At 45.2% G+C, this 26041-nt stretch overlaps 1 protein-coding gene across 5 annotated transcripts; it reads left to right on the forward strand.

Moving 5' to 3' along the window:
- Positions 1-4265: 4265 nt before the first annotated feature.
- On the forward strand, positions 4266-15298 carry FAM3B (FAM3 metabolism regulating signaling molecule B). Of its 5 annotated transcripts, XM_069016050.1 has the most exons (10): positions 4817-4878; positions 5128-5245; positions 8085-8196; positions 8975-9112; positions 9895-10018; positions 10716-10774; positions 12282-12332; positions 12959-13046; positions 13771-13903; positions 15167-15298. In XM_069016050.1, the coding sequence occupies exons 4-10, from the start codon at positions 9088-9090 to the stop codon at positions 15254-15256; spliced, it is 570 nt and encodes a 189-aa protein (XP_068872151.1). In that variant the 5' UTR covers positions 4817-4878; positions 5128-5245; positions 8085-8196; positions 8975-9087; the 3' UTR covers positions 15257-15298. The 5 variants fall into 5 exon arrangements, with proteins under 5 accessions (XP_068871990.1, XP_068872107.1, XP_068872151.1 ...); XM_069016006.1 differs by lacking the exons at positions 4817-4878; positions 8085-8196 and adding an exon at positions 4270-4551; XM_069015945.1 differs by lacking the exon at positions 8085-8196.
- The last annotated feature ends 10743 nt before the right edge of the window (positions 15299-26041 follow it).

The raw sequence follows: 26041 nt of genomic DNA on the forward strand, positions 1-26041 counted from the left end.
CGGGCGGGGAAGGGACACAAATCCCAATCCAATCCCAATCCCAATCCCTGTCCCCACGGCAGGGCCCGCCCTGCTCCGCGCTCTTTCCCCGCCAGGTGGAGCCCGAGGGGCGTTTCCCAACTCCGGAGCCCTCCCAGCACTTTCTGTTCCTTGACCGAATCCCATTAAAAGTACTTTCATTTTCTTTTCTAAATATCCAGCCTCAAAGGCCCTTAGCTTAGGGTCTTCTGATCGTTTATCATCTCCCTCTTCCCTCCACCTAAAGGCCTCCTTAAAGAGTCCCTTATTTTAAGCCCTGAGTTTTTTAAAGGCAGCAGGGTGTATTTATTGTTTATGTTGCAAATTAAGGGTGTTGGTCAAGTACGATGGAGTGGCACCAACTGTTTAATATTTTTCCTTCAAAACTGGCAGGTTTTACTTATTTCTGTCCTGATATTCAGTGAAGCCTCTCCATTACTGGCACAGGGTGCCCAGAGAAGTTCCAGATGCCCCATCCCTGGCAGTGTCCAAGGCCAGGTTGGATGGGGCTTGGAGCAACCTGGGATAGTGGAAGGTGTCCTCCCTGTCCATGGCATGGGAGTTGAGACTACGTGGATGGTCTCTGAAATTCCTTCCAACCCAAGCCATTCTATGATTCTATTATTACACAGCTCTGCTCACAACTTTTCATTCTTTTACTTGTGCCTAAACTTCTCTTAAGCTCTTGAAATCACCATCATGTTCAGGGCACCCTTCCAGACTTCAGGCTCACGGAATCCAAAGCTGCAGAACTGTTTATTCACACTTCTCTTGCTCATCTTTGCCCATGAAAACTGGATTGTTTAAACAAAACAGCTTTTCACTTTGTGTGTGAAACACAAAAGTAAGAATTCATTGCAAGAATACGGCTTTTTTTGATAATGACAGTGGAGTGTAGAAAAATATGTGAAGGCTGACGATGCAAGTGCTCAGTGTAATTTTTCAGGACAACGTGTCACTTAAACAGTAAACGTTAACTATTCTTCCCTTTCTCCACCAAAAGAAACTCTTTAAAAATAAATGGCTTGTGGGGTTTTTTTTCTTTTTTTCTTTTTTTTTTTTTGTTCTAGAGGCTGACAAATACCATCTGCCTGCACCTTGACTCATCATTTGTTTGTCTAGGGAATTCAACAGCATACCCCAAGAAACACAGGTTGTTGTAAAGAATGCAAGGATCTGTGCTGCCAGTACCTACACAAATGTTAGTGTTGGATTTTTATAGCTGTTAGCTAGATAAGACTGCTTTTTTTCAATAAACAAGGTATTGTGATTCTTCAGATTCTTTCTTTTCATGCCCCCAGAATTGTTCTGAAATACTATGAGTATGAATACTATTTACTTTTCCCTTGAGTGCTTTTTAATTGTAAATTTAACATTAATTTCAGCTTTCTGTATTCTTACTGTATGAGATTCTTTTTATTGTTGGTCATCTTGAACATTCTCTAGGCTGGTGGTTTATATTGATTTTTAGCTGCTGATTTATTTTTGATTGCTGATGTAACTGTCTTCTATCTGGATGAAGTGCAATTCCATATATTTTCCACATGTTCCTCTGAATTATCAAAGCAGAAGAAAACCACACAAATTAGCCCCACCTTTGTGTTGTTAGCAGGCCAGCAATGTCCCAGGCTCACAAGCATGACAGGTTTTCCACCTTATCAGCTGAAAGTAACAAGGCTTGCTTTTTTCCCTTTGTTAAATGATCCATTTTTGCATATCTTGGGGAAGGTGATTTTAATCTTTTATATCCACAAAAGAAATATCTGAAAGTTCTCGTTTTAATTGTTTGCTCCTGGATTTCATAAAGACAGTCAAGGTATACCAGAAAAGAAAAAAAAAAACAATCAAAAACCAGTAATTGTATTACAATACACATTTACATCTCTATTTCTCCACATTCCTCTTCATGCCACCACCACACAGGATGCTGAGTTTCCACCTGAATTATGGCACAGGCACATGGGGAATTACGGGTGAGTTAAATAATTGCTCTTCCACATTGCTGCCCCTGCTGTCCATGTGCATGTTCCTGTCTGCCCCAAGTCTTGGGTAAAATTACTTAATTTAGTCATCAGCTGCACACTTTATGTAGGAGGTCTGGTTTTTTTAAGTTCTTGTGAGCTCTACAAGCAAAGATTTAGTCCAGCATTCTCTCCCTGCCTTGCAAACTCTGCCTCCATTTCAAATCATTAAATTCTTTGAACTGGTCCTAGGAGGATTGAAAGTGCACTGTTGGCCATTTGTGGGCAAGCAGAAAACATGTAAATTAAATTCCTACAAGGGCTGCAATGACACTTCTGCTCATTTGTTATTCAAGTGGGGTGTTTGCAGCAAAGCTCTCTGTTGGTGCCACGACTCAAAGGGAAAGCAGGAACTTGCTCTCTGGTGTAGTTTGAACTGTGTTAGCCCATAAACTTCCTCTGCTGACTGGATTTTGTGATGATAAGACAAGACTAAGACCTTTTAGATACATTCACCTGCTCCATTCAGTGCCATTTGTTTCCTGAATAGATTTCCTGTCCTGCTTATCACCAAAGGGTCTTACAGCTTCGTGTGAATGGAGAGTGAAGATTAATATTTTGTAAGTTTTTCTCTAAGATTTCAAATGACAGAATGAATGTTTGCAGGATAAAATCAGAAATGGTATTTCAGAAGGGTTCTGCACCCCACATCTTCTATTAATCACTAAAGAAAGGACAGTGTCGTTTGGTTTTTTGCAGATGCAAAACTGAGATACCTGAAGTAAAACATTTTAGAGTTTCCTCATCCTTACGCACTTAAAATCCCCTCAGCCACTGGATCCCTGGGATTTGGCAGGCCAGCAAACCAGGATTTGTAGCAAATGCCTGGCTGTAGTTCCATGTAGTTTAGGCAGTAATGAAAAGGAAGTAACCTGCTACACTTTTCTTGTGGGTAAAAGCAGGTAAAATTGCCGTTTTCCAATAGACACTGATTGCCAGTGAAGTGGTTTTTTCACCGTATTGAGGTGGTGACAAAGTTCCTAAAGGCTTAAAATTTTTCTCTATGGAATCTGTGACCCACCAATGCTCGTACAAGAAATTTATTTCAAAATTAAATTATTCCAAGTCTTAGTTAATATTCCTGGCTTTAATAAAAATAGAGGAATTTTTCATTTGGTTATCACACAGGGTTTTGGGTTTAGAGATGGATTATTGTTACTTTAAGGGCTAGAATTGCAGTCTTCAACAGTTTCAATCATTTATTAACAGAGGCATAATTTTCTGATGTGCCAGCTTGCAGGATAACACTTCCTGCAGAAATAATTGTGTATGTTGGAAAGTATGCCAGACTAGTGTTGTCCTTAACTTCCTCCTGCCCTCTTAGAACTCTTTTTCTTTTCTGTCCTATGCTTTTCATTCCTTAAGTTTATTTGTCCCATGCTACCTCTTTAATTATTCACGCTCCCAGTTTTTATGGGACGTTGCTTTTTCATTTGCAAGCTCCAGTACATTTGAAAATAACCAGCAGCAATTACTCCCTTAGGTTTCATCTGCAATTGATGGGATATTATAACATAAAACTCACAGACAAGGACAAGAAACAGCTCTCCTCCAGGGACTGCAAACATTTACAGCTTTCAGGGGTGTCCTGGGAGGAATGCAAAAGCCCCACTCTGTTCCTGTATGGATTCCCTCCTGTAGGATTTTATTCATCTCTTTGCAGAGCTAAACATAATTCCTGTGCATTGTTAGAGGCAGAGGGGATGAAAATGGAAACTAAATCTGAGAGGTTTTAAGGGCAACTACAGAATCACAGTGTAGTTGGAGCGATTTTCTAAATGAAAATTCCAGCTATCCCAGCAGGAAGGAAACCTACAGGTTGATGGTGTGTAACACCTGGCACACAAGAAAAGATGAACCAAGGGTGGGCTGGTGTCATCCCAATGCTGTGGCAAGGGGTGGGAGAAGGAGGAGGGGTCTCCAGTGGGAAAAAGTCCTGGGTTGGGTTCAACGCAGAAATAACTGGATCATCTGGAGAATGGATCCAAACTCAAAGAGAGAAGGTTTAGATCGGATATTAGGAAGGAATTCTCCCCTGTGAGCTTGGTGGGGCAGTGGAACAGTGGGGGCTGTGGCTGTCCCATTCCTGGAAGTGTCCAAAGCCAGGTTGGACGGGGCTCTGCGTAACCTGATGTAGTCAGTGGGAGGTTCCCTGCCCATGGCAGCGGGGCTGGGACCAGATGATCTTTAAGGTCCCTTCCAACCCAGCCATTCCGTGATTGTATGATTTTAACATTGAGGGGAGGGGGAGAAAGAAAAAAGAAAAAGTCTAGCTTTCCGAACGGGCATGTGAGTGAGTGGCATATGAGCCCTCCTTGTGTGCCGCCGGCCAGCTGCGTGCTCTCTGCGGAAGATAATTTAAAGTGATTTAACTTTAACCGGGGCGGTGCGGTGCTGACAGGCGGCCGCTCCCCTTCCCGTTCCCTTCCCGGTGCTGGCACGGGAAGGCCACGAGAGGGACGAGGAGGAGGAGGAGGAGGAGGACGGGGAATAATGAAGTTGATCCGGCACTGTGAGTAGGATGCGCCCCGGAGCCGCTCCGGGCGGGCTGAGACCCCCTCGCCATGGGGAAGGGGCGAGAAGGCGGATCCTGCCTTAAAACCCAGCTCTTAGTCTGGAATAATTCATGCTCGAGTCTTAAATATATTCTTTTTTTTTGCTTTTTTCCTCTGTTCAAGCCCAGCTGCGTGCGGGTGGGTGCGTGTATTAGCGAGGTGTGGCTACGTGGGGGTTTTGAATCAGCTAAACACAAAATAACCCAATCCTGGGCTTATATTTGGTGATTTAGTTGCTGCCAAGGGGCACCTGAGGGAGAAGGGAAATTGGGAGCTGCTGAAAGGTGGGACTGCCGGCGTAGGACCCGGAGGGAATGGCAGGAAGCTCTCTCAGGGGAGGTTTAGGCTGGGTATTAGGGAAAGGTTTTTCACCCAGAGGGTGGCTGGGCACGGAACAGGCTCCCCAGGGAAGTGGGGAGCACCGAACCTGGCAGAGAGCAAGAAGTGTTTGGACACAGGGTGGGATTGTTGGTGTGTCCTGTATTGGGCCAGGAGTTGGAGTGGATGATCCTTGTCGTTCCCTTTAAACTCAGGCTATTCTGTGCTTCTGCCATCTTTTCCTTGTGCTCTGCTGTTTTATGTGTCCTGCCACACCTCCGTCCTGACTGCCCTTCCTCCCGGCTCCTCTCTGCCGCCTTCTCTGCCTGCACTGTGAGTATTGCTGAGTATCTCTGCCTCATGACAGTAACAGAGCAGTAGCTCCCAGGGAGCTCCTCCGTGGCAGAAATGGAGTGAGGGAGGCACAGCAAGCAGCTCACAGTCCCCACACTGCTCCTTGTTGCTGAGCAGCCACAGCCTCTGCTAGCAGCAAAAGCAGAGTCTGACTTTCCTGCGTGCTGGCTGGACTTTGTGCTTTATAACTCTTAATTGCTTAATCACAAATATCAAGCTCTCTTGACTATGTTAACTTTGTCTGAGTTTATGGCTTTGCTGTTACTTTGTAGAGGTTTGCACGTGTCTATGGAGAAACCCAAAAATGAATGGACGTGTGCAGGATAAATAACCTCAGTAAACCTAAGAGAGCCAGCTGGACCCAGCAGTTCGGGTCAGTGAGGTCCCCTGGTGCCTTCTGAGTCCTCAAAAGCAAAACCAAAAGTTGATCAACAGTGAAAATACGCCATGAGTTTTGAGAACCAAGTACAAACTGTGCAGGAGGGCTGGTAAATGTATGAGCCTTAAAAGGCATATTTCAAAAACATTTAAGAAGCTTGTGTTTTAAGTAAAATACAGAATATATTATAGAATCATAGAATCATTTAGGTTGGAAAAAATCTCCAAGATCATAGAGTCTAACCTTTGATTTATCACCACCCTGTGAACTAGAGAGTAGCATTGAGTGCCATATCCAGTTGTTTCTTGAGTTCCTCCAGGGATGGGGACTCCACCACCTCCATGGGCAGCTCTTTCCAAGGCCTGACCACCCTTTCCATGAAGAAATTCTTCCTGGTGTCCACCCTGAGCCTCCCCTGGCACAGCCTGAGGCCGTTCCCTTTCCTCCTGTCCCTGTTCCTGAGCCCCTTTCCCAGCTCCCTCAGCCGCTCCTGGTGCTCCATTCCCAGCTCTGTTCTGGACATGCTCCAGCCCCTCAATGTCTTTCTCGTGGCGAGGGGCCCAGAACTGGACACAGGATTCGAGGTGTGGCCCCACCAGTGCCCAGCACAGGTGCTTCCTGGTCCTGTGGCCACACTATTCCTGATCCAAACCTCAGTCCATCAATCCAGCCTGCCCAGATCACTCTGCAGAGCCTTCCTGCCCTATAGCAAATCAACACTCCCACCCAACATAGTGTTGCCTGCAAACTGACTGAATGTGCCCTCAAACCCCTCACCCAGATCATCAATAAAGACATTGAACCTGGCGGCCCCAGAAGTGATCCTGGGGGACACCACTCGTGACTGGACACCAGCTGGGTGTGGCACTACTCGCCAGCACTCTCTGGGCTTGGACATGAAGACAATTCTTAACCCAGGCACCTGTCCAAGCCCTGAGCTGCAGCTTTTCCAGGAGATGCTGTGGGAGATGGTGCCAAGGCTTTGCTGAAGTCCAGGTACACACATCCACAGCCTTCCCTGCATCCTCCAAGGGGGTCATCTGGTCATAAAAGGAAATCAGGTTGGTCAGGCAGGACTTGCCTTTCCTAAACCCGTGCTCTGGATGCTGCTGATCCCTTGGTTGTCCTGTTTGTGCCATGTGATCACGCTCAGGATGATTTGTTCCATGGTTTTCCCAGCCACCAGGGAATAACATCAGGCATAACAGTAGTTAGACATTTATACTTTCTTGTCTCTTTAGGTGAAATGCACTGTTGAGCCTGTTTTGCAACAGAGTTGCTCCATAATAAGGATAAAAACCAGTGCAAAATCACTGTTAGGGTAAACCTGCCAAGCCAACTATGGAATGAGCAAAACAAAATCTGACTCGTGCTCTCATAGATCTTTGCAATGTACCACGCCCCATCCCCTCCCCGAAAACAGTCACTAAAATCTCTCAACAGAATTGTCATTTTCACGTCATTCTTCCTGGATTTTGTCTTTGAAACTTGTGACTTGGCCTCCTTTATGAATTAAATATATTTTGTGTATAAATCTGGTAATTTTTTTGAACGTTCAGAAAGAGCAGAGTTTGGTGTCATTCTGCTTGGTTCCAGCAGCTTCCTGATTTGTGCATGAGTACTTTGGCAGTGTTTGTGTTCACATCACTGCACAAATGAAGTGTCAGAGTAATCTTCAGTATTATTTCAGAGTGGGTTTGCACCACTGCTCATGGTGGAGTGAGAGATTTCTCATGGGGAATACTCAGGGAAATTTATAATATCTAAAGATGCATATTACTTTCTCAATCTTAATCCTTTGATGAAAACACAGCAAGTTTCTCATAATATTTCCCTACAGTCACACAAATGTTTCTGCAATGTTTTGCTGGGCTTTTTATTTTTAAAGCTGGTAGAATGCAGGAATAACCATGTGGACAAATACAAATAGGGAGTAGCTAGAGAGGGAAAATTCAATCTTTGCGGTGGATTATCAACAGAACCTGAGTCAGTAAAGTCTCCTCTTATGGAAAAAAAAAATCAAAGTTCCTTTTGGCATGAATAACCAGAAGCAAAGGCTCAGGAATGTCTGTGTTGGAGCAGTGTGTTCATTCTGCAGAATTTTTCAGAATTTGGATGCAGACCAGATGGGCAGAACTTACAGGAAAGTGGCAGAACTAGCAAAACAGGACTTGACGAGGACAAGTGAAAAATTTGGCCTTATCCTAGAGAAAGGGTAGGGCAGAAATCTTAATGTTTATAAAAGGCAGTTCCAAGAAGGAAAGGAAAGAAGTATCTTATGAGTGTAAACTGTTAAAAGGAAGATTTAGACTAGATAATACACAGTATTTTCTAGAAGGCTGGCAAAGTGAACATACTGGGTGTTTTTGGACATTGGTCCTGTCAAACTCAGTTTTCAGGACTATAAAACTAATAATTTTCTTTTTTTCCACTTAACAGACCCTTGTTTTCAAGGACATGTTTCTTTACACATCAGGAAGTGACTCATGCCTCAAACAGCCTGTTCCACTACTGCAGTGTGATTTTTTCCTCGTTTAGCATCATAAATTAGGTGGTGTATTTCATCAGGAAAGCCTGTTAGCACTTCTGGTGTTGAGGAAAAGTAGATATTCAATATGAGGAGGGAGCTTTTCAAAACAAGGGTGGTAAAACACTGCCACAGGTTCTCCAGGGAGGTGGTGGCTGCCCCATCCCTGGAAATACCCAAGGCCAGGCTGGACAGGGCTCTGAGCAACCTGAGGCAGTTGAAGATTCCCCTGCTCATTGAAAGGAGGTCAAATAGATTAACTGTGAGGGTCCCTTCCAATCCAAATTATTCTGTGATTTCTTTGAATGCACTCAGAGCTCATGGTGTGAAAGGGGTTGTTTGGGCCTTCTGTGTGTTGAAAGGGTGGGTGCAGGGGATTCCCTGTGTGGTCAGCATTTAAAACCATTCCTGGAGCGTTTGCCTGTCTCAAAAAATCAATAGTAACTGCAAAACACCTCTGTAATAGCTGGTACTTACTTTTCAGAGTCAAAATCCTACTAGGATTAAGTTGAATTTCATGTTTCTTTGGGGTATTATAGATGTGGATTAAAGGGAGTGTTGGGGGGAATTTTCTGCTTGAAGATCAAGTTTTAGAAATAAAAGGGGTTGTCCTAGATAGGAATGCCACAAATACTCTATTTGCCACATCTCTGAAGGCTGTGGTTAGCACAGTGAATCAGACAGAAAACAGCCAGTTTGGGTAGCAATCCCAGAAAATATTACAAGATTTTTTTGTTGCTATGAAAACATTTTTATGTCTGTGGGGTGTTTTGGTTTTTTATTTTTATTTTTGCCTTCACAGCTCTTTGGAGATTATTCGGACTCCTGTTGACATCGTTGGCTGCTTGGTATTTGGGGTCCTTTGTTGCTGCTCATGTACCCCAAAACACAGTATCTATTGCTATACTTCAAGAGATGGGAAAGAAACCAGTGTTGAGGGGTGTGTAGCTGTATTTATTTCCTCTTTTTTTTCTTATATCTGATATTGTGTATTTATTTATGTGCTAAATGACAGATGGCTTGTTAGCTAAGAAATTACTTATGTGCTATTGTAAGAGTAAAATTGACTGTAAACTTAATTAAAGCAAAGCTAAACTTTTTCTTAGACACTGTTTTTGAAGAAACACAATGTCAGCCTGTATTTGACAGTGTGCAAATGTAATTAATTGAACACTGATATAAGAACACTTTATCTGTTTGCTGGCATAGAAGTGCAAAGCTTTAGCTTCCATCACGTGTAGTTTATATTTATGATAAGCAGTTGAACCACTAACTAAACTTTGTGATTAAACTCTCATTATTTTTTAGCTCAGGTGACTTATGTGTATATTTTTGTCATTCTACAACTAAGTTACTATGTAAAAAAAGGGCTTAAAATAAGAATGATAACTATTCACTTCAAGCTGTGGGTAGGAAACGTTTATCCTTGTAGCCCTTATGGATGGAATAACAGATAATAATTACCTTATATTCATACCAGATCCTACTATATGGGGCATTTTTCCCTGGATAAGCTTGCACTTGGACCCAACATCTATTTGATAATCAGTGATAACCTCCAGCCCAAAAAAGCCTGTGATAATGTTGCCACGATCCCAGAGAACTGTCAGGATTCTGTGTTTCGATGTTTGAGTTTAGCCCCTTGACTTTTGGGGGTTGATCCCATGTAGAAATTGTTCACGCAGGATCCAATAAAACATTTTTTCATCTTTGCTGTTGCAGCCCCAGCCCCCAAAAGGCAGAAGTGTGACCACTGGTCTCCCTGCCCACCTGGGAACTTTGCCTATCGCATCCTCAGCGGCGGTGGCAAACAGAGGAGGGCTAAAATTTGTTTTGAGGATGAGCAGTGAGTACCACTCCACGTTTGCATCTCAGCAAGTGCTTTGTACTGTGAGGAAAGGTGTTTGGGTTTGGTTCAGTAGCAGCAACTGAGCTCCAACCAGGGGCTCCTATTCTGGTAGAAAACATCAGAATTTATCTGACAACATTTAACTCTTCTGCTTCTGTCTTTTTTTTTTTTTTTAACCTAATCTCCAGTGATTTTCTTTGTTCCTCTACATAAGCTGCAGACAACTGTTAGCTTTCAGTGGGATTTTTAATTTTCATGGTGCAGGATAGCAGATTTACAGAACGTTGATTGCTCAGCACCTTCTGAAAGTCAGATTCTTTCATGGCTTTTCTTACTGGACAGGTGGAATAACTTCAAAACCTTGCTGTGACCTTTCCTGGAGACACAATCCACAGAGCAGACAGCCACAAAACCACTTTATCTTGGTTTTGGGTTTTTTTTTTTCTCCTTTATCTTTCTGGCTGCACTTGTAAGGAATATTTTCTTTATATGGCCCATTTTGAAAGAGTCACTGAAGGAAACTGACTGATGCATTGTGCAAGATTTTTAAGCTCTTGTTTACAACAAACTCTTGAATTAAATAACTGAAGAAAACATAAATATCAGAAAATTACTTAGCACTGGTAAACATAATTTTGCACCAGCCCTGCCAAACAGATGTATTTTACTGATATTGTGTTAATTTCAATTCCAGGCTTGTAAGTGAAGGGAATGATGATGCTGGAAGTGGTATAAACATTGCCATTGTGAATTGTAAGTACGAGAAAAAAATGTTAGAGAAAGACATACTTTTGTAGTGCAATAAATTAACAATGTTCTTGGGGGGTTGGATATTTTGTTTTGTGGGGTTTTTTAATAGCTAGTATGGAAGGGAAAATACTGCAAACTTAATTCACATTAATGTAAGAAAAACAAATCTGTGTGATAAAAACAGTCTTCTGGGTAAACAAAAGAAACATGTCCATAATCAGTATAGGAAAACAGAACAGAAAATGTGTCCACAGAAGTAGTGTAAGTGTATTTTATTAGACAAAAGAATTGTAGCACAGCAAGAATATCTGTGATCTCCAGCAGTAGGACTCAACTTTCAGCTTCAGTCCTTGATAAAATACATCTGCTGCTCCACTGATAAGGAAGGAGGAAGCAGGAACTGAGAGTTGCAGCTCTGCCTCAAGGTGTAGCCATGGCACAAATTCCTTTTCCAGACTTAGTCAGGGTACAGAAAGACAAACTCAAAGTTTAATTAATATTAAACTGTCGTTACATGTCTTTGCTTATAGTAAAAGCCACTGGAAAGCAGCAGGTGTACTTTATTCCAGGTTTGGAGGCACCTAAATCCTAAATTTTGATTTAGATGAATAGGAATGGTGATGAAGTGCAGTGTATTCAACAACAGATCCAGGGAAGAATGAATCCCTAAATCTTGTGGGCAAGAGGAAGAAAGGGAGTTCACAGGCACAGTCAAGTTGGCTTTGATTACAAAATACTTATATTCCAATTTTTTTGTCTCACTATTGCTAAGCTTTTGGCTTTGTCTAAACTTGCATGATTTTGTTGAAGGTTAAATTAACCATGGACAAGAATCTGTTCCAAATTTTTTCCCAGTTAACTACTGCCTTTTTTTCCAATAATCATAAAATCTTTACTGGGCAGGTATTACAGATAAAAATGAGTTAAAAATGAGAGTAAGAGGAGAAATACTCATCTTGAATGCACAAGAAAAATGATGGCAAATAGGAGCAGGTAAATCTGTCCACTATCCTGCACCAGTCTGTAGTAAAATGTATTTTTTCACATGTCCACTAATTAGATCAGGCAAGATAATGACTGTTCTCAATAAGTGTCTTGTGGCATTCAAATGGGATGAAAGGTTGGACATCTCAAACACTGCACAGAATTAAGCTCGTTCAAATAGTCTTTGGCTTAACCAGTTTTCCTATCTATTGTTGTGACCTAGGATAGTGCTTTTAGATATAAAAACATGGAAGCACGCACCAAAAAATGAATTTTTCTTTAAAATAAAAGTAATGCAAATTTTGTAGTTGCATTTGATGATTTGGAGACTACATGAAACAAAATATATTCTCCCCAAATCTTAAACTTGTGCTATTTCGTATTTCTTCCAATTTAAGAACTGAAACAAAAGAAGCCAAATAATACACAAAAGTAGAGATGCTTAGCTTTAGCTGAAAATGCTATGTTTGCAGATTGAATAAAATAATGTTTCCTCATATTTAGACTTTTTTTTTTTTAATTACAGATAAAACAGGACAAGTTATATCGACAAAATTTTTTGAAATGTGGACAGGAGGTAAGGAAAAGAGGGTAATAGAGCTTCTGTTAGTGTTTCAGTATTAATAAGACTTATATTCACATCATTATCCTCCTCTTTCCTGCTTGACTTTGATTGTATTATCAATAGGGATCAGCTAGAAACAAACAGCTGCTGTCTTCATAAAATATATTCTGGCCAGCTATGATGACAAATTTTGCCTGAAAAGCTGAATTTCTCTCTGAGATAATTTTTTTAAAAATTAACTATCTTGTTCTTTTCCCTTTTTTTGTTTTGTCTTTTTCTTTATTTCACTGTGGTAGGAATAGAACTTAACCAGATACTACATCCAGATACTTCACTCAGCAAAATTCCTTTTCCTGATGTACTAGTTTAGTTACAAAATCATCATAGGAAATTTGCTAATCTGTCTCTTAACATCCTTCCACATATCTGGAAAGATAATCTACTTAAAGAATAGCTTTTAACACATTTTCTAAACTTTGAACAATAAGTTTCCTCACCTGTTAGTGAGGAGAAACAGAACGCTCCGAGGCACTGGAAGTTGATTCCCTGACTCCCTAAAAATGCTCGTGACCATGGGTGCATGAACAGGAGTGTGGTGTGTGTGCCATGAATAACCAGCTGTGTGACTGATTCCACAGACCACTCAAGTGAGATGATGGATTTTGTCAGGAATGCACCAGAAGGGACCCTACTTCTGATGGCCACTCACGATGACGGAAGCACCAAGTAAGGAGGTTATGGAGGCTGAGGTGCAGAGCAATTAAAAGCTGGGAAATTACTGTTGTGAATTGGTATAAAGGAATGGTAAATTCCATTCTATACTCAGAGTTGTTCTCTCATTTCGTCTCTAAAAGTTTTAATTCCATGTCTTTTCCCATGATTGCACATATCTGTGTGTTGGTGCTCCCTAGGATGGGTAGAAATTACATTGTTTAAAAGCACCCCAAAGAGCACTGCTGTTACCTCTGGGTTATAACCTTCTTTATTCTGAAATGTTATTTATCCACACCCCCAATTATGATGTCTCTAGTTTGGGTTCCTTATTACATTTAACCTGATTATTCAGGTGCTTTTGAATCTCAGGGGTTTTTAGCTAAACTCATGATATGATAATTGTCCAGGAAAAGACTTAATCCATGTTTGATGCCCTTGTCCTTCGTTCTGTTGAAACATCAGATAGTTTTTGAGATACATTTTTCTTTCTGCTATGCTGTTACTATGCTGTTGTATTAACATCAGGAACTTAGTGAGAAGGAAAAGCATTGATAAATTCAATTCTCTCTGTGAATTCAATGTCATGCTACTACCACAGCTCTCAGGACTATTTAAGTCTCATTTTTGCTTCTGCAGGCTTAATGCTGAATGTAAAGCATGAATCAGCCATGATCTTTTTCATCATTTTTCACATCCTGAATTTTTAACACTTATTTTTTTCACTATGTTCTCCTAGGTTGAAAGATGACGCCAAAACATTAGTAGAAGAACTGGGAAGTACAGAAATAAAGAATATAAAGTTCAGGTCAAGCTGGGTTTTTATAGCTGCCAAAGGCTTCAAGCTGCCAGATAATATCCAAAAAGAAAAGGTCAGATTTGGTTTATTTTCATTTCATATTTGTGTGCATACCAAAACAAAAACTTAAGGAATAACTTGCCTGCAGGTTTCAGGAGGACTAAAGATACTGTTTTTCACAGAGATTTCTGTTTCCATCTGTGCCCTTGTTGTGTTCACTTTCTGTAAGCCCAGTCACATTCATCTGTGTGACTGAGGCAGACACAAACAAGAAAACCCAACACAGAGGTCAGGTCCACGGATGATGCTGATTCCCTGCACAGTCATGTCAATCTTCCACAATGGGGCTCTTTTCCCAGAATATCACAGACTCATAGAATGGGTCAGGCAGGCAGGGACCACGCTGGGTCTTCTGGTGCCACCTCCCACGGTGGCTCCAGCATGGCCATCCCAGAGCACAGGATTGTGTCCAGACAGCTCTGGAATGTCCCCAGGGAGGAGACCCCAGAGCCTCTGTGGCCAATCTGCTCAGGGCTGGCCCTGCCCAGGGCAGCAGTTCTGCCTCCTGTGCAGGGCAATTGCCGGGCTCAGGCCCTGCCCGTGGCTCTGGTGCCGCTGCCGGGCCCCGGAGCAGAGCCCGGGCCCTGCCCTGAGCCCTCCCTGCAGCCAGGGACACCCAGGGCTGAGGGCCCCTCTCAGCTGGGGCTCCTCTCGAGGCTGAGCAGCCCCGGCTCCCTCAGCCTGTGCTGGGCACGGAGCTGCTCCAGGCCCTTCCTCAGCTGCGCAGCCTCCGCCGGCCCCGCTCCAGGAGCTCCCTGGCCCTGCTGGGCTGAGGAGCCAGAGCTGGGCACGGCACCCCAGAGGTGCCTCCGGGGCTGGGCACAGGGGCAGGATAACCCTGACCTACTGGGAATGCTCTCCCAATGCACCCCAGAGCACCACTGGCCTCTTTGGCCTCTGCTGGTCAGGCACAGCTCATTGTCCACCAGGACCCCCAGGTGCCTCTCCACAGAGCTTTTCCCCAGCAGGTCACCCCCAGCTTGTGCTGGTGCAGAATATTGTTGCAATATTCTTCACATTCCAGAGCTTCTGCTGGACAAAGATATTCATTTTAGTGTATATCATGACAGCCATCAGGGAAATAAATAAAGCACTCTGTGTAAGAGAGAAACTGGCAGAATCTTCACCCATTATATTAAGCAAAATGTGCAACATTCTCCTCAGCTTCCCAGTCCTCCTTCAGTACCCCCTCTTCTTGTATGAGGTTTGACAAACTGGTATGTAAATAGAAAAAACTAAATATTGATTTTTTTAAAAAACTATTTTATTTTTACAGATAAACCACTCTGACCATAAGAAGAACAGATACAATGGCTGGCCAGCCGAAATCCAAATAGAAGGCTGTATCCCAAGAAACCTGATCTGAACAAACGCATACCTCATTAATAAAGACAATTCTATATTTTTATATCTATGGCTCTATTAAATTGCCTCCAGAACTCAATAAGCATCCCAACACCAATTGTAAAACTGTCGCTGTTGTACCGAGAACAGCAAAAGACAACACGAGTCCAGTTTCAGGATAAGTGGCTATATTTAATTATAGAAATCAGCTTATATAGCTTTGTTCTCAAGGGTGGCATGATGCCATTGGTCACTTGACCATCCACCTCTCAGGGTAATTGGTGAACTGCTCTGACACCCATTTCAAAATATTTTATTCAGTGTACAAGTTTGCACCTGTGAGATAAAGCCTTGGTTTAGAAAAACCTCAAACTGTTTCTCAGTTAGCTTGCATGAGAAAGAAGAACTTCATAGGATGCTGCAGCAGCTGGAAAATTCCTCTGCTCCTAGCTTTTTAGTATCCACATAAAACAGGTCAAATGCACAGTTTTTAACCTTTCTTTCCCCTCTGTGGTTTTATTCTAATCTGAAATAGGTATTTTGATAAGTGGAAATAAAATCGTCTGGAATTGGAATAGACTGGTTTGAAATGACAATGTTCAGGAAGTCAGTCATAAAATGGTGGGATTTTTGAAAGTGAGTGTACGTTGTCACTAATACTTTTAGGGGGTTGGTTTTACTTGTTTCTTTTTAGTATGTCTTTTCTTTTGGTTCCCTTTAAATACTAATATGCAAATGGAACTTAATGTAAATTGTAATATAAGATCACTAGCAATACAGCAAATTACTTTGATGTCAGTTTATTAATAACATCTCTTTGGAGAAAGTATGGTAAGAGCAGTTGTATCTGTTGAGCTGATTTTAGTGACGCTGACAACACAGAACAGCAGTGCTAACATGTAAAGAGCCAGTTACCTGAATTATTTTGCCAAATTTAAGCTGCAAGTCTACATAGTTTGATGTAATTATTTTTTCTTCCTGTAAGTTTAACTTACTTTAAAAACTGCAGTGACTTCATGCAAGCTTAAGTGTTGTTCCTGTTAGCTATAGAATCAAGCACATGATTGAAAGGAAGCTGTAGAAACATTTATTCAATTTCCCTTTTTTTGAAGCACAGCATCTGGACTGGCCTTAAGTGGTGTCCCTGTTGTTCAGAAGTTTCCCACTTGGCTGATTCCCTAACTTAAGTTGCTTCCTGCAGCATTCCACTGTTATTCTAGTTATTCCCCAAACATATGGAATTAGCCAAAAAGGACCAAGCCCATTACAAGGAGAATAACTCATCGCTATTCTTTTTATACCGGTCCATTATGTGTCTGATGATTGTCCTCATCTACTCTCTCCTCCTTAGACTGAACCCACCTGTTTTAATCTTTCTTTACATTTTTCTCACCATTAAAACATTAGTTCTGTGGTTCCTGCTTGAAGCCGCCTTTGAAACGTCAAATGAAGCTTGAAAGCTTCAAGTCTCCAACCATGGCTGCCACTTGTGGTCACTGCTGTGTTCCCAGCAGCTTTCTGGTGTTGTGTCCTCACCAGTCCCTGAAGTTTCCTGCTACTGGTTGGCAAACTGCTCCATAGCCCAGGGGCACTACCAAACAAACAAATTAGTTTGACTCAATTTGACTTTGGCAGACTCAGTGGTTGCTCCTTAGCACCTTGCTGCTGATGAGGTGGATACAAACTGAGCACTTCAATAGCTGTCTCAATGTTTTTCCACATTAAGTAATTCTTCTTAATAATAATAATTCTTTTGGTGGTGATTGTGTTACTGGCAGGACGTTTATTCCTTTTCATCATAGTCACCCTCTGCTACATGCCTGAATTATAAGAATAACATAATTACAGTGCTAATGGCTGGCAGTCCTCAGAGTGCCAAGCTCTGAGACAGCCCTCGAGCTTTGTGCAGTCTGGCAGTCACTGCCTTCTGCTCCAGGCCACAATTAATCTCGCATCAATTACAATTAAATTTTACTTCAATTTCTGTTGAGCAGTTACCATGAAGTACAACATTCGTATGGCTTTCCATTTGCTCTGTTCTTCATGCTCTGTGCAAGTGTTCCACTCTTTGCAACAGTAAAAGCAATCATCATCCAAGTCATCTGAATCAAAGATCAAACCACCCCGAGAACCTTTCACAGCACAAACTCCTGAAAAATGGTCTTTAACTCCATGCTGTTTTCACTTTTTCAGAGATGAAGCTGACTGGACTGGACTGAAGTGTGTTGATAATCTGCAGGGCTGAATAGCCATCATCAGCTTTGTTTTCATTTGTTCATGACACAGTACTTAAATATGGCAGGCAGAGGACCCTCAAATACTTTGGTAACCCTCTGATCTGAAGAAATCATGGAAAAGTGACCACTTGCCACTTTTTCAATCACTTTTCAGATTAGAAGCAATCTTGCAGAGTTGGTTTGGAGTGGGATTTTGACTTTGCACCCACAACTTGAACACTTTCAAGGGAACTGCCTCCTAGGAAAAAGTGAAAAGCTTTTTCACGGAATCCTAATTCTGAAAAACTAATCTGGGGGGAAAAAAACAGCTGCAGTGGTGGAGGTCAATGTTCTCCATGCCAGGTGACGCTTCCAACCACAGGCAGCAGGTAGGAAGTGATTTCCTGTGTTCTCCTGAGCTAGGAAAGGGCTGGGAAATAACTCTGGGTGCTTATTACACACGTGGGGTCACCACCATGCAATAAGGTTAAAGCCTGCACAGCAATCCATCTTCTTCTAACCCCAGTAGGTAAATCCCATGGGTAGCCATGAGCTTTAGGCTGTGGCACTACTCAGGGCGTGGGTTTGTGGATTTAAAGACGGGATGGCACAGCAGGTGGCAGCAGTGGCTTCCAGATCCTCTACATTTCTAGAAATACCCAACCTTTCGGTGCTTTCCTGTCCTGGGCAGACAATGGAAGCCACAGACATGGGTGGCGGTCACCCTGGATGGACACCAGCAGCTTTGTCCCTAATGTGCCAGACCTTCCTTTCCTACACTTTGCCAGGGGCAGGCTCCCATTTCAAATATCCGTAGCAGAGCATTCCACACGAAGAGGTCCCTCGTACCCCCTGGCCATGTAGAAACACATTTTAGATGCTCCCATTTTTATCTCCTATGTTAACATGACAATCAGTCCTATAAAGAACAAAGTACCTGGACAGAGTTCCTTTTTTATTTCTCCATTTAAGAGCATGGGAAGAGTTTCCGGGTCCTGACATGTCTCTTAAAAATCCATGGATCCCTGGCGGTCCAATTCAATGGCAGCCGTAGGAAATATTGATCAAATAATAGGTAACATTTTCAGTTTCTCAGTGGCAACCATTTCTTCATGTTCTTTGTGTAGTGTTACCTAACTCAAAGTGGAAAGTTTCCACTATATTTAAAAGCAAAATACAGAAAGGAAAGAAAGGTGAAAGATGCTCATTTTGAGGCAGGCTGTGCTTAAAGGAAAACTCTGACCAAGTGCAATCCACCCAGACAAGCAAAGAGAAGCTGATGCTTTTACTTAAACGTAGTGCCTGGCGGGAGGGAAGTAATATATGACTGTGATTTATGTGATCTCTTCTTAGCTGCAGTGAAATGCTGAACAATGACTAGAATTCAGGGGATTGAGATAGGTGGTTTTAATAACATTTGAGTGACAGCAGTTCCTCATTTCTGGGGACTCTGAAGTTTTGATTTCAATTCTCTGCTCTGTTTTGGGGGTTTTCTTTGTGCTGTGTTTTTGTTTTGCTTTAGATTTGGGTTTTTTGTTTTGCTTTGGTTTTTTGTTTGGTTGTTTTGGTTTGGTTTTTTGTTTTGTTTTTCTTTCTGGGAGACGTTTTTAGCAGCTTCTTTAGTAGCTTCTCCTCAAAAATACAGGCTTTACACTAGCAGCTCCTTCTTCAGAAGATGAGAACATAGACCCTTTAGCCAGTTTTGCTGTTTATTGAATATTAAATTAATGCTTTCTCTTACTAACTAATATGGAATTGCAATAACTTACTGATACCTTAGTATCAATATCTTAATATTAATTTCTTACTATTTTTCTGTTGGCTAGAAGGTTTCCCCGCTCCTTATGCTAACTAGTCCTTCTCTGTGCTCAGTCTGTCTCTTCTTTTGAAGAGTTTCCTTTGTTCTCGCTGGGTTTCTGGGGTCACTGAGCTGGGGGTCGGTGGTCGCCGTCTCCCCGTGCCTGAAGTACTTTTATCCCCGGTCAGAGCCGATTTCAGCACAGCTGCTGAGTTGGCTTTATGAGTTTCTTCCTCATCTGGGAAGTTCTGCCGAATGTCCTTGTGGCCTGTCCCTCCTGCATCCTTGGTGTCCCCTCTGAGCAGGAGCTCCTTCTCCCCAGGCTTTGGGCACCTGCCCTTAGCTCTGACACCACTGGTGCCTGTCAAGCCCTAAGCCTCAGCCAGGAGATTCTCCCGACAAGGAGCTGATGTCCTTGACAGCTGGACATCAAAGGCAGCCCGTGTGGCTCCCTCAGGACACCGGGCAGGCTCCGGGCCGGCCGCCACCTGCGGGGCCCGGCCTGGCGTGGGCAGCGGGCACCGATTGTCCGGCCGTGGCCTCAGGCAGGGGCAGTGGAGCAGCGCCCGCAGCGCCCGCCTGAAGCGGGACGGGCGTTCCTTGGGGGGAGCCGGCCGCTGCCCGAGGGCTCCCAGCTGGGAAAAGCACAGAAAGCAGCTGAGCGAGGCACGCACCGGGCTCTCTGTCCCTGCCTCTGGCACCTGCTCCTCGAAGGCAGGAGAAGCTGCGTGTCCTCTGAGGAGCCCTTGGGCTGCCAGGTGGGGAGGCGAGGCCCAGAGCAGCACTTGGTGGCACAGTTCAGCTGCCCCACGCTCAGCCCAGGCCTCCTGAGGGACAGGCACTGGGAGCCCGTCTTCTGCAAAAACTCCCAGTTTCTGCTCCCTGTCTTCTTCACTCAGCTCAAAAAAGCTCAGTTTGTCCCACACGTCCTCCTCCTGCAGCAGGGGCTTGACCCCGATGCTGTGGACACTGACATGTTCCCACTTGTCCTGTGTGAGCTCTCTGTCGCTGTCATCTTCCCAACTGGACTGCATGGAGGGTCTGCTATCACTGCTTTGGGACGACTCTTGGCCAACAGAGTCCTCCCAGTCAGACAGTTCTGGGGAGCTACTGACTTCTCCCTGGGACAGCCCTTGCTCCAAGCATTCCTCCCAGTTGGAGAGTTCTCAGTAGCTAAAGGCTTCTCCCTGGGACAGCTCCTGCTCACTGCGCTCGTCCCAGTTGGAGAGTTCTTCAGAGCTACTGACATCTCCTTGGGAGAGCTCTTGCTCAAGAGACTCTTCCCAGTTGGAGACCTCTTGGTAGCTCCTAACATCCCCCACTGGGAAAGCTCGTGATCCCTCTCTGATTCCCATTCTTCCTCCACCTTGACAAAGGCCCCCTTCTTCTCACTCTCTGACAGGGGCAGGACTGAGCCACCCACTGCCCCCACCAAGTGCCCACTGAGGGCCTGGTCTTCTGGCCAGCTGGGCAAGGGGCTGGGTGGCTGGGAGTTGGGGTTCACTTTGTCCTACTCCATCTCTGTTGTGCTCTGGTGCAGAGAGATGCCGGGAGCTGCTTCCTCCTGAGAGAGCAGCTCTCCTGGGACTGGGCACCCCAGGGCACACCACACACCTGTGTCACAAAGGGCCACCCCGGCACCCCAACAACAGCTGACCCCACTGAAGTGGCATGGAGCAGCCCTAGACTTGGGCACTTGTAGCCCCTGATGTGCCCGGAGCCCTGTGAGGCTTTGGACACGGTCCCATAGGACAGCCCGAGCCCCACCCTGCAGAGCCCTGGCTTTGGAGGCTGGGCTATTCGGGGCACGAGCCACTGGCCAGATGGACACAGCCAGGGAGTTCTGGGCACTGGCTCCATGTCCAGCTGCAGGCCGGGGACAAGGGGTGTCCCTCAGGGCTCTGCCTTGGCCTCCCCAAGGACACAGACAGTGGATCCAGCTCATCCTCAGCACCTTTGCAGGGCACGGGAAGCTGAGCAGGGCAGGGGCACCACGAAAGGCGGGGGCCGTGCACAGGGACCTGGACAAGCTTCACAAGAGGCACCATGAGAACCTCACGAGGTTCAACGAGGCCGGGGCCAGGTCCTGCACCTGGCCTGGGGCAATCCCCGAGCCCCGGATTCATCCAGGTCGGAAGAGACCTTCAAATGCCTCCGTTTAGCGCTGCCTCCCCGGCCGCTCCCAGCACCTCCAGACCAGCGCCTGCTTGGGCCCTGGGGCTTTGCCCTGCCCGTCCCCGCTTCCAGCAGGGCTGCTCCGAGCGGAGCACCCGCAGCCTTTGCCTCTGCCCCACAGCCCCTCTGGGCCCGCTGTCCGCGGGCTGCGGTGGGGAATGTCCCCGCAGCCCCAAGGGCCGGGGAAAGCCCAGGGCCGAAGAGTCTCTGCCCTGCAGGCCCCGCCTGTTCGGGGCTGAGCAACAGCTGGAGCCCGGCACTTGCTGCTAGCAGCGGGGGCGAGCCCCGCGCTGGACGGCAAAGGGGGCTGGGGCTGAGGGCGATGGGCCGAGGCCCCTCCCGCTGTGTCCCGGGGCCAGAGCCCGGCCCGGGCTCGGTCCCTGCTGCCCCAAGGGCGCTGCCCAGGGCTCCCCGCCCGCCGGGGCCGGGCCGGCGCTGAGGGGCGGCCGCCGCCCGCTCCGGCCCCTTGTCCCGGCCCCCAGCTCGAGCAGGGCCACCCAGAGCCGCTCGTGCGGGACCACGGCCACACCGATGGCTTCTGAACATCTCCTTGGGCTCTACAGCCTCTCTGAGCAGCCCGTTCCAGTGCTTGCTCACCCTCCCAGTGAAGAGCTGCTTTTCCTCCTGCTCAGAGGGAACCTCCTGCGTTTCAGTTTGTGCCCTTTGGGTCTTGTTCTGTCTCTTGGACACCAGAGCCAAGAGCCTGGCTCTGTCCTCTTGGCACCGTCCCTTCAGGCATTTCTATACCCTGATCAAGCCGCCCTGTTGTGAAATGAGGCTGAGACTTTTGAAAAGAAAAGTCAACTCCTTTATTTATTAACTGCTGAGAGCGCGAACCCAGGATAAGGCCAGGCTCCGCGCGACAAGCCAGAATAAAACAATACATAAAGAAAGGACGCTGAGACCCACTAGGTCCCTTGAACTCCAAGTTCCGCAGCTTTTAAAGTCTCTGGTGCCACCGGACTGGTGCATTTCTCAATCCTCGTGCTGATTGGTCCCTTTCCTGCTTGCTGGTTGATCTATACCTCCGTGCATCCCTCACCAATCATTTTCAAACAAGTCCTCTTCATTGGTTGGCTCGTTCTCCAGTCACAGTCCAGGGCATCGTCCTCATCCCTTGTACCCTATGAAGCAATGTACTAGAAAGTTCCTTCTCTTAAACCCATTGGGTCCTTGTTATATCCCCATCCAGTGGTTACATTCCAGCATTACACCCGTACAGTCTCGCAACTTCCCTTCAATTAACATGTCCATCTATTCCACCCTCAACTCCCCTCTTTTATATCTCATCTAAACAGTAATAACCAACACCCTGAAACCAATTCATTTATTACACCCCCGTGGACTTCTGTAGCCTCTCCTCCCCAGTTCCCTCAGCCTTTCTGCCTCTGAGAGATGCTCCAGCCTGTGAATCATCTTCATGGCCTTTCAGTGGCCCCTCTCCAGTGGAGACACAGCACTTCAGCAGTGGCCTCACCATGGCTGAGAAGAGGGCAAGGCCCTTCCCTCAGCCTGCCAGCAATGCTCCTAATACGGTCCAGGCTGCCCTTAGCCTTCTTTGCTGCAAGGAGATGTTGTTGGCTCGTATGAAATTTGCTGTGGACCAAGACCCCCAGGTCCTTTCCACAAAACTCCTTTGCAGCCAGCTGCTCCCAGCATGTGCCGGTGCCTGCAGTTGTTCCTGCCCGGGTGCAGGACTTGGCACTTTGTTGTGTGGAACTTTGCCAGGTTCAGCCCATTTCTCCAGCCTGTCCCCATCCCTCAGGATGGCAGCACAACCCTCTGGCGTGTCAGCCACACCTCCCAGTTTTGTGTCACCAGCAAACTCGCTGAAGGCAGGCTCTGCCCCACCATCCAGAACGGGCAGAATGGGACGAGAAGAGTGCTGCCAAGGATGGGCAAAAAGGGGCACTTTCCTTAGGGAGAGTAGGCCAGGAGAGGTGTTCTGGTGTGACAGAGACACGTTCAGGTGACAAGGTCCCGAAGCCCTGTGGGCTCCCAGAGCAAACAGCAAAGGCTTCTTTGCTGGACATTCCCAAGCACATCCCCAGCTCGAAGCAGAGGGAAGAAAAGGGAAGCGAGGAGCTGGCAGAATCCGGGAATGCTTGTGGCTGGAAGGGACCCTGCACAGGTGTTAGGATCCCATGAGGGAGAGATGCCTCTGCCCGAATGAAAGTGCAAAGGAGACCATATGAGGACAACATATGGATTTTATTTAATATGGATTTTATTTACCAAGAAAGGGGAGGTAGAGAGATAGAAAGAAATAGGAAAGAGGTCTCAGAGCAGAAGATAATCAGTTGGGACTAGATGATCTTTAAGGCCCTTCCACTAGCAACCATTAAATCCTGGTCTAGAGACAGGAGGCCAAATACTCACTCTATCTACAGGAATATTTATTCAGAGGAGCTACAAAAATAAATCAGAACAGAAAATCAGTTCTCCCTCACTGTGCTGCAGGAGCTGATGTGTTAAAAGGAAAATGAAAGCAATCCCTTTTTACAGATGAATGAAAAACAAATGTTCACCTGCCCTTCAGAGATCACTGCTGTGTGACTCATCACAAATCTTTCATCTTTTTATGACACACCCCATAATTGTTCTGCAGTTGCCCAATATTAAAGAACAGGGAATCTGACATTTATTGTGGTGCTTGCTTTCTCCTGCCATGGAGAATCTCCTGATCAAGCTTTTCATTTCCTTCACTTACAACTCATCGTATATGTGCATGTTCAAGTACATTATAGTTAGACCTGGTTTAGGAACTGTTTGCTCATCTTGACAGACAGGATTGGGGGACACAGCTACAGCTCCTGCACAAATAAACAAATGATGATTGTTAGTGATATGTAAAATGTGTGGAGCTCAGAGCTCACCAGAACGCCCTGCATCCCTGTTCACTTCAACTATAGCACTGGCCTGAGAGCAGCTCTGCACATAACCAGCAACTGATTTAGAGCAATCTCTTCTTCTTTACTGAGTCCCACTTCTCAGAGCTCATATGGATGAACTGTGAGGGCTTTTTTGTGTCATTTCAGGAAGTGGGCCAGGATCACAGAAAGTTCGTGGCTTCCCTGTCACAAACCCCATGTCCATGTACAGCTCCAAGGACTTTCCTAAACACCCCGGGGAACTTCAACAAAGTAAATTTCCCAACTCTTCCCTTCTGGATTATGTAACATTCCAGTCAGATAGGACCCCAGTCCAATGGTACACTCCTCTGATCCCTTGCCTAACAATCCCATGGACAAAAAAGGGGAGGTTTTATTTTGTTGTTGTTACCTTAAAACTTTCATAGCACTGTACTAGAAATGAGGGCTCAAGAGTTTCCTAAGATACAATTTCCCACAGTTTTTGTTGCACGGCACCTCAACAGGAATGCAACATATCCCTTATCTATCTGGGCTGGCTCTAACTCCTTTAGGGATGCAGTAAAACTAATGAAAGGAAGGCTTCCTCACCCTGCTCAGAAGAGCATAAATACTCCTTGTTTATGCATGTTTCACTATGACCATCATTTTCTAATGCTGCTGATATTGATGTCTAACATCCCAGGGATTTCCCACAGAGAAATTTGCATTTAGAGTTTTACAAGGTTTGTTTCACATATATGTATATATATGTTTAGCCAGAAAACATCAGTGGAACGTGTATGTGATCAGTCGGGGATCACGTTGTTCCTTGGAAAAAGACTGTTTCTGGTGTTCTTGAACATTTATAAGGCAGAACTGGTGCAATTCAGATATGACCCTGCACATTTCATGATGCTCTTTTCCCATGTTTATTCCTGAGATAACATGGCTTGCTTGTGGACTTGGCAGCTCAAGCCCAGGTTTCCCATAGCAGAGTCTCAGGCATCTGGATCCTTAAAGCAATTTATTCCCCTCGCTGGTGCCACAGGTCCCTGTGACCTTTGAGGGGCAAAGGGTCAGTGCCAGTTCTTGCCTGGGGCTCCCACCCGCCAGAGCTCAACCTGCAACTCCTGCAGCTGCATCCTGAGCCACCTGCACTGATTGTATTCCTCAACTCTGTGCTGTGGGGAAAGCATTTTCCTTCTCTCACAGTCCACTGCTTGGTGTCTGCACCACTATTGTATTTTACTGCAGTGAAGTGAATATGTCAGGGAAATACCGACGTATTTCATAGCAAAGAGTGAGCATCAATTAAGTCCATAACATGTTTTCTTGTACGGCATAGGAGGGATAATTCAAATTGTAACTGCCTAGCAATGGTCATTCCTGACCAAGGAATGTTCTGGTGTGGACAGAATGAGGGCAAGAAAGAGTTACCCTGGCTGGAGGCAGGGATGCCAGGGCTGCTCCCTGTGAGGGAGGGAGGGAGTTTCCACTGGGTGATGAGATAAGAAACGCTGCAGCATTTTGGTAGCAGTGGTGCAATGGGGGCACTCAGGAGCCACCTTTGGGAAGCAGAGCTGGTGCTGGGGACTGGACCACAGGGATGAGGTGCCCTGTGCCAACACTGACACGATGGATACCAGGGCAAATGTAAGGAATCAGCCCATGCCACATCTTTGCACTGTCCTTGTAGAACCAGTTATGGCAGTAGGACTCTGCTCTGGACATTGTTCATTAAATCTTTTTGCATTTAAGCACAAACG

The sequence above is a fragment of the Aphelocoma coerulescens genome, chromosome 1 (genome assembly GCF_041296385.1).
Source record: "Aphelocoma coerulescens isolate FSJ_1873_10779 chromosome 1, UR_Acoe_1.0, whole genome shotgun sequence".
Classification (NCBI taxonomy): domain Eukaryota; kingdom Metazoa; phylum Chordata; class Aves; order Passeriformes; family Corvidae; genus Aphelocoma; species Aphelocoma coerulescens.

What these genes read in the sequence shown, in the direction of transcription:
- FAM3B (XM_069015889.1), top strand. An exon ending in TTTTGAAATGTGGACAGGAG is followed by an intron (nt 12,333 to 12,958) that starts GTAAGGAAAAGA and finishes CTGATTCCACAG; the next exon opens with ACCACTCAAGTGAGATGATG. An exon ending in CACGATGACGGAAGCACCAA is followed by an intron (nt 13,047 to 13,770) that starts GTAAGGAGGTTA and finishes ATGTTCTCCTAG; the next exon opens with GTTGAAAGATGACGCCAAAA.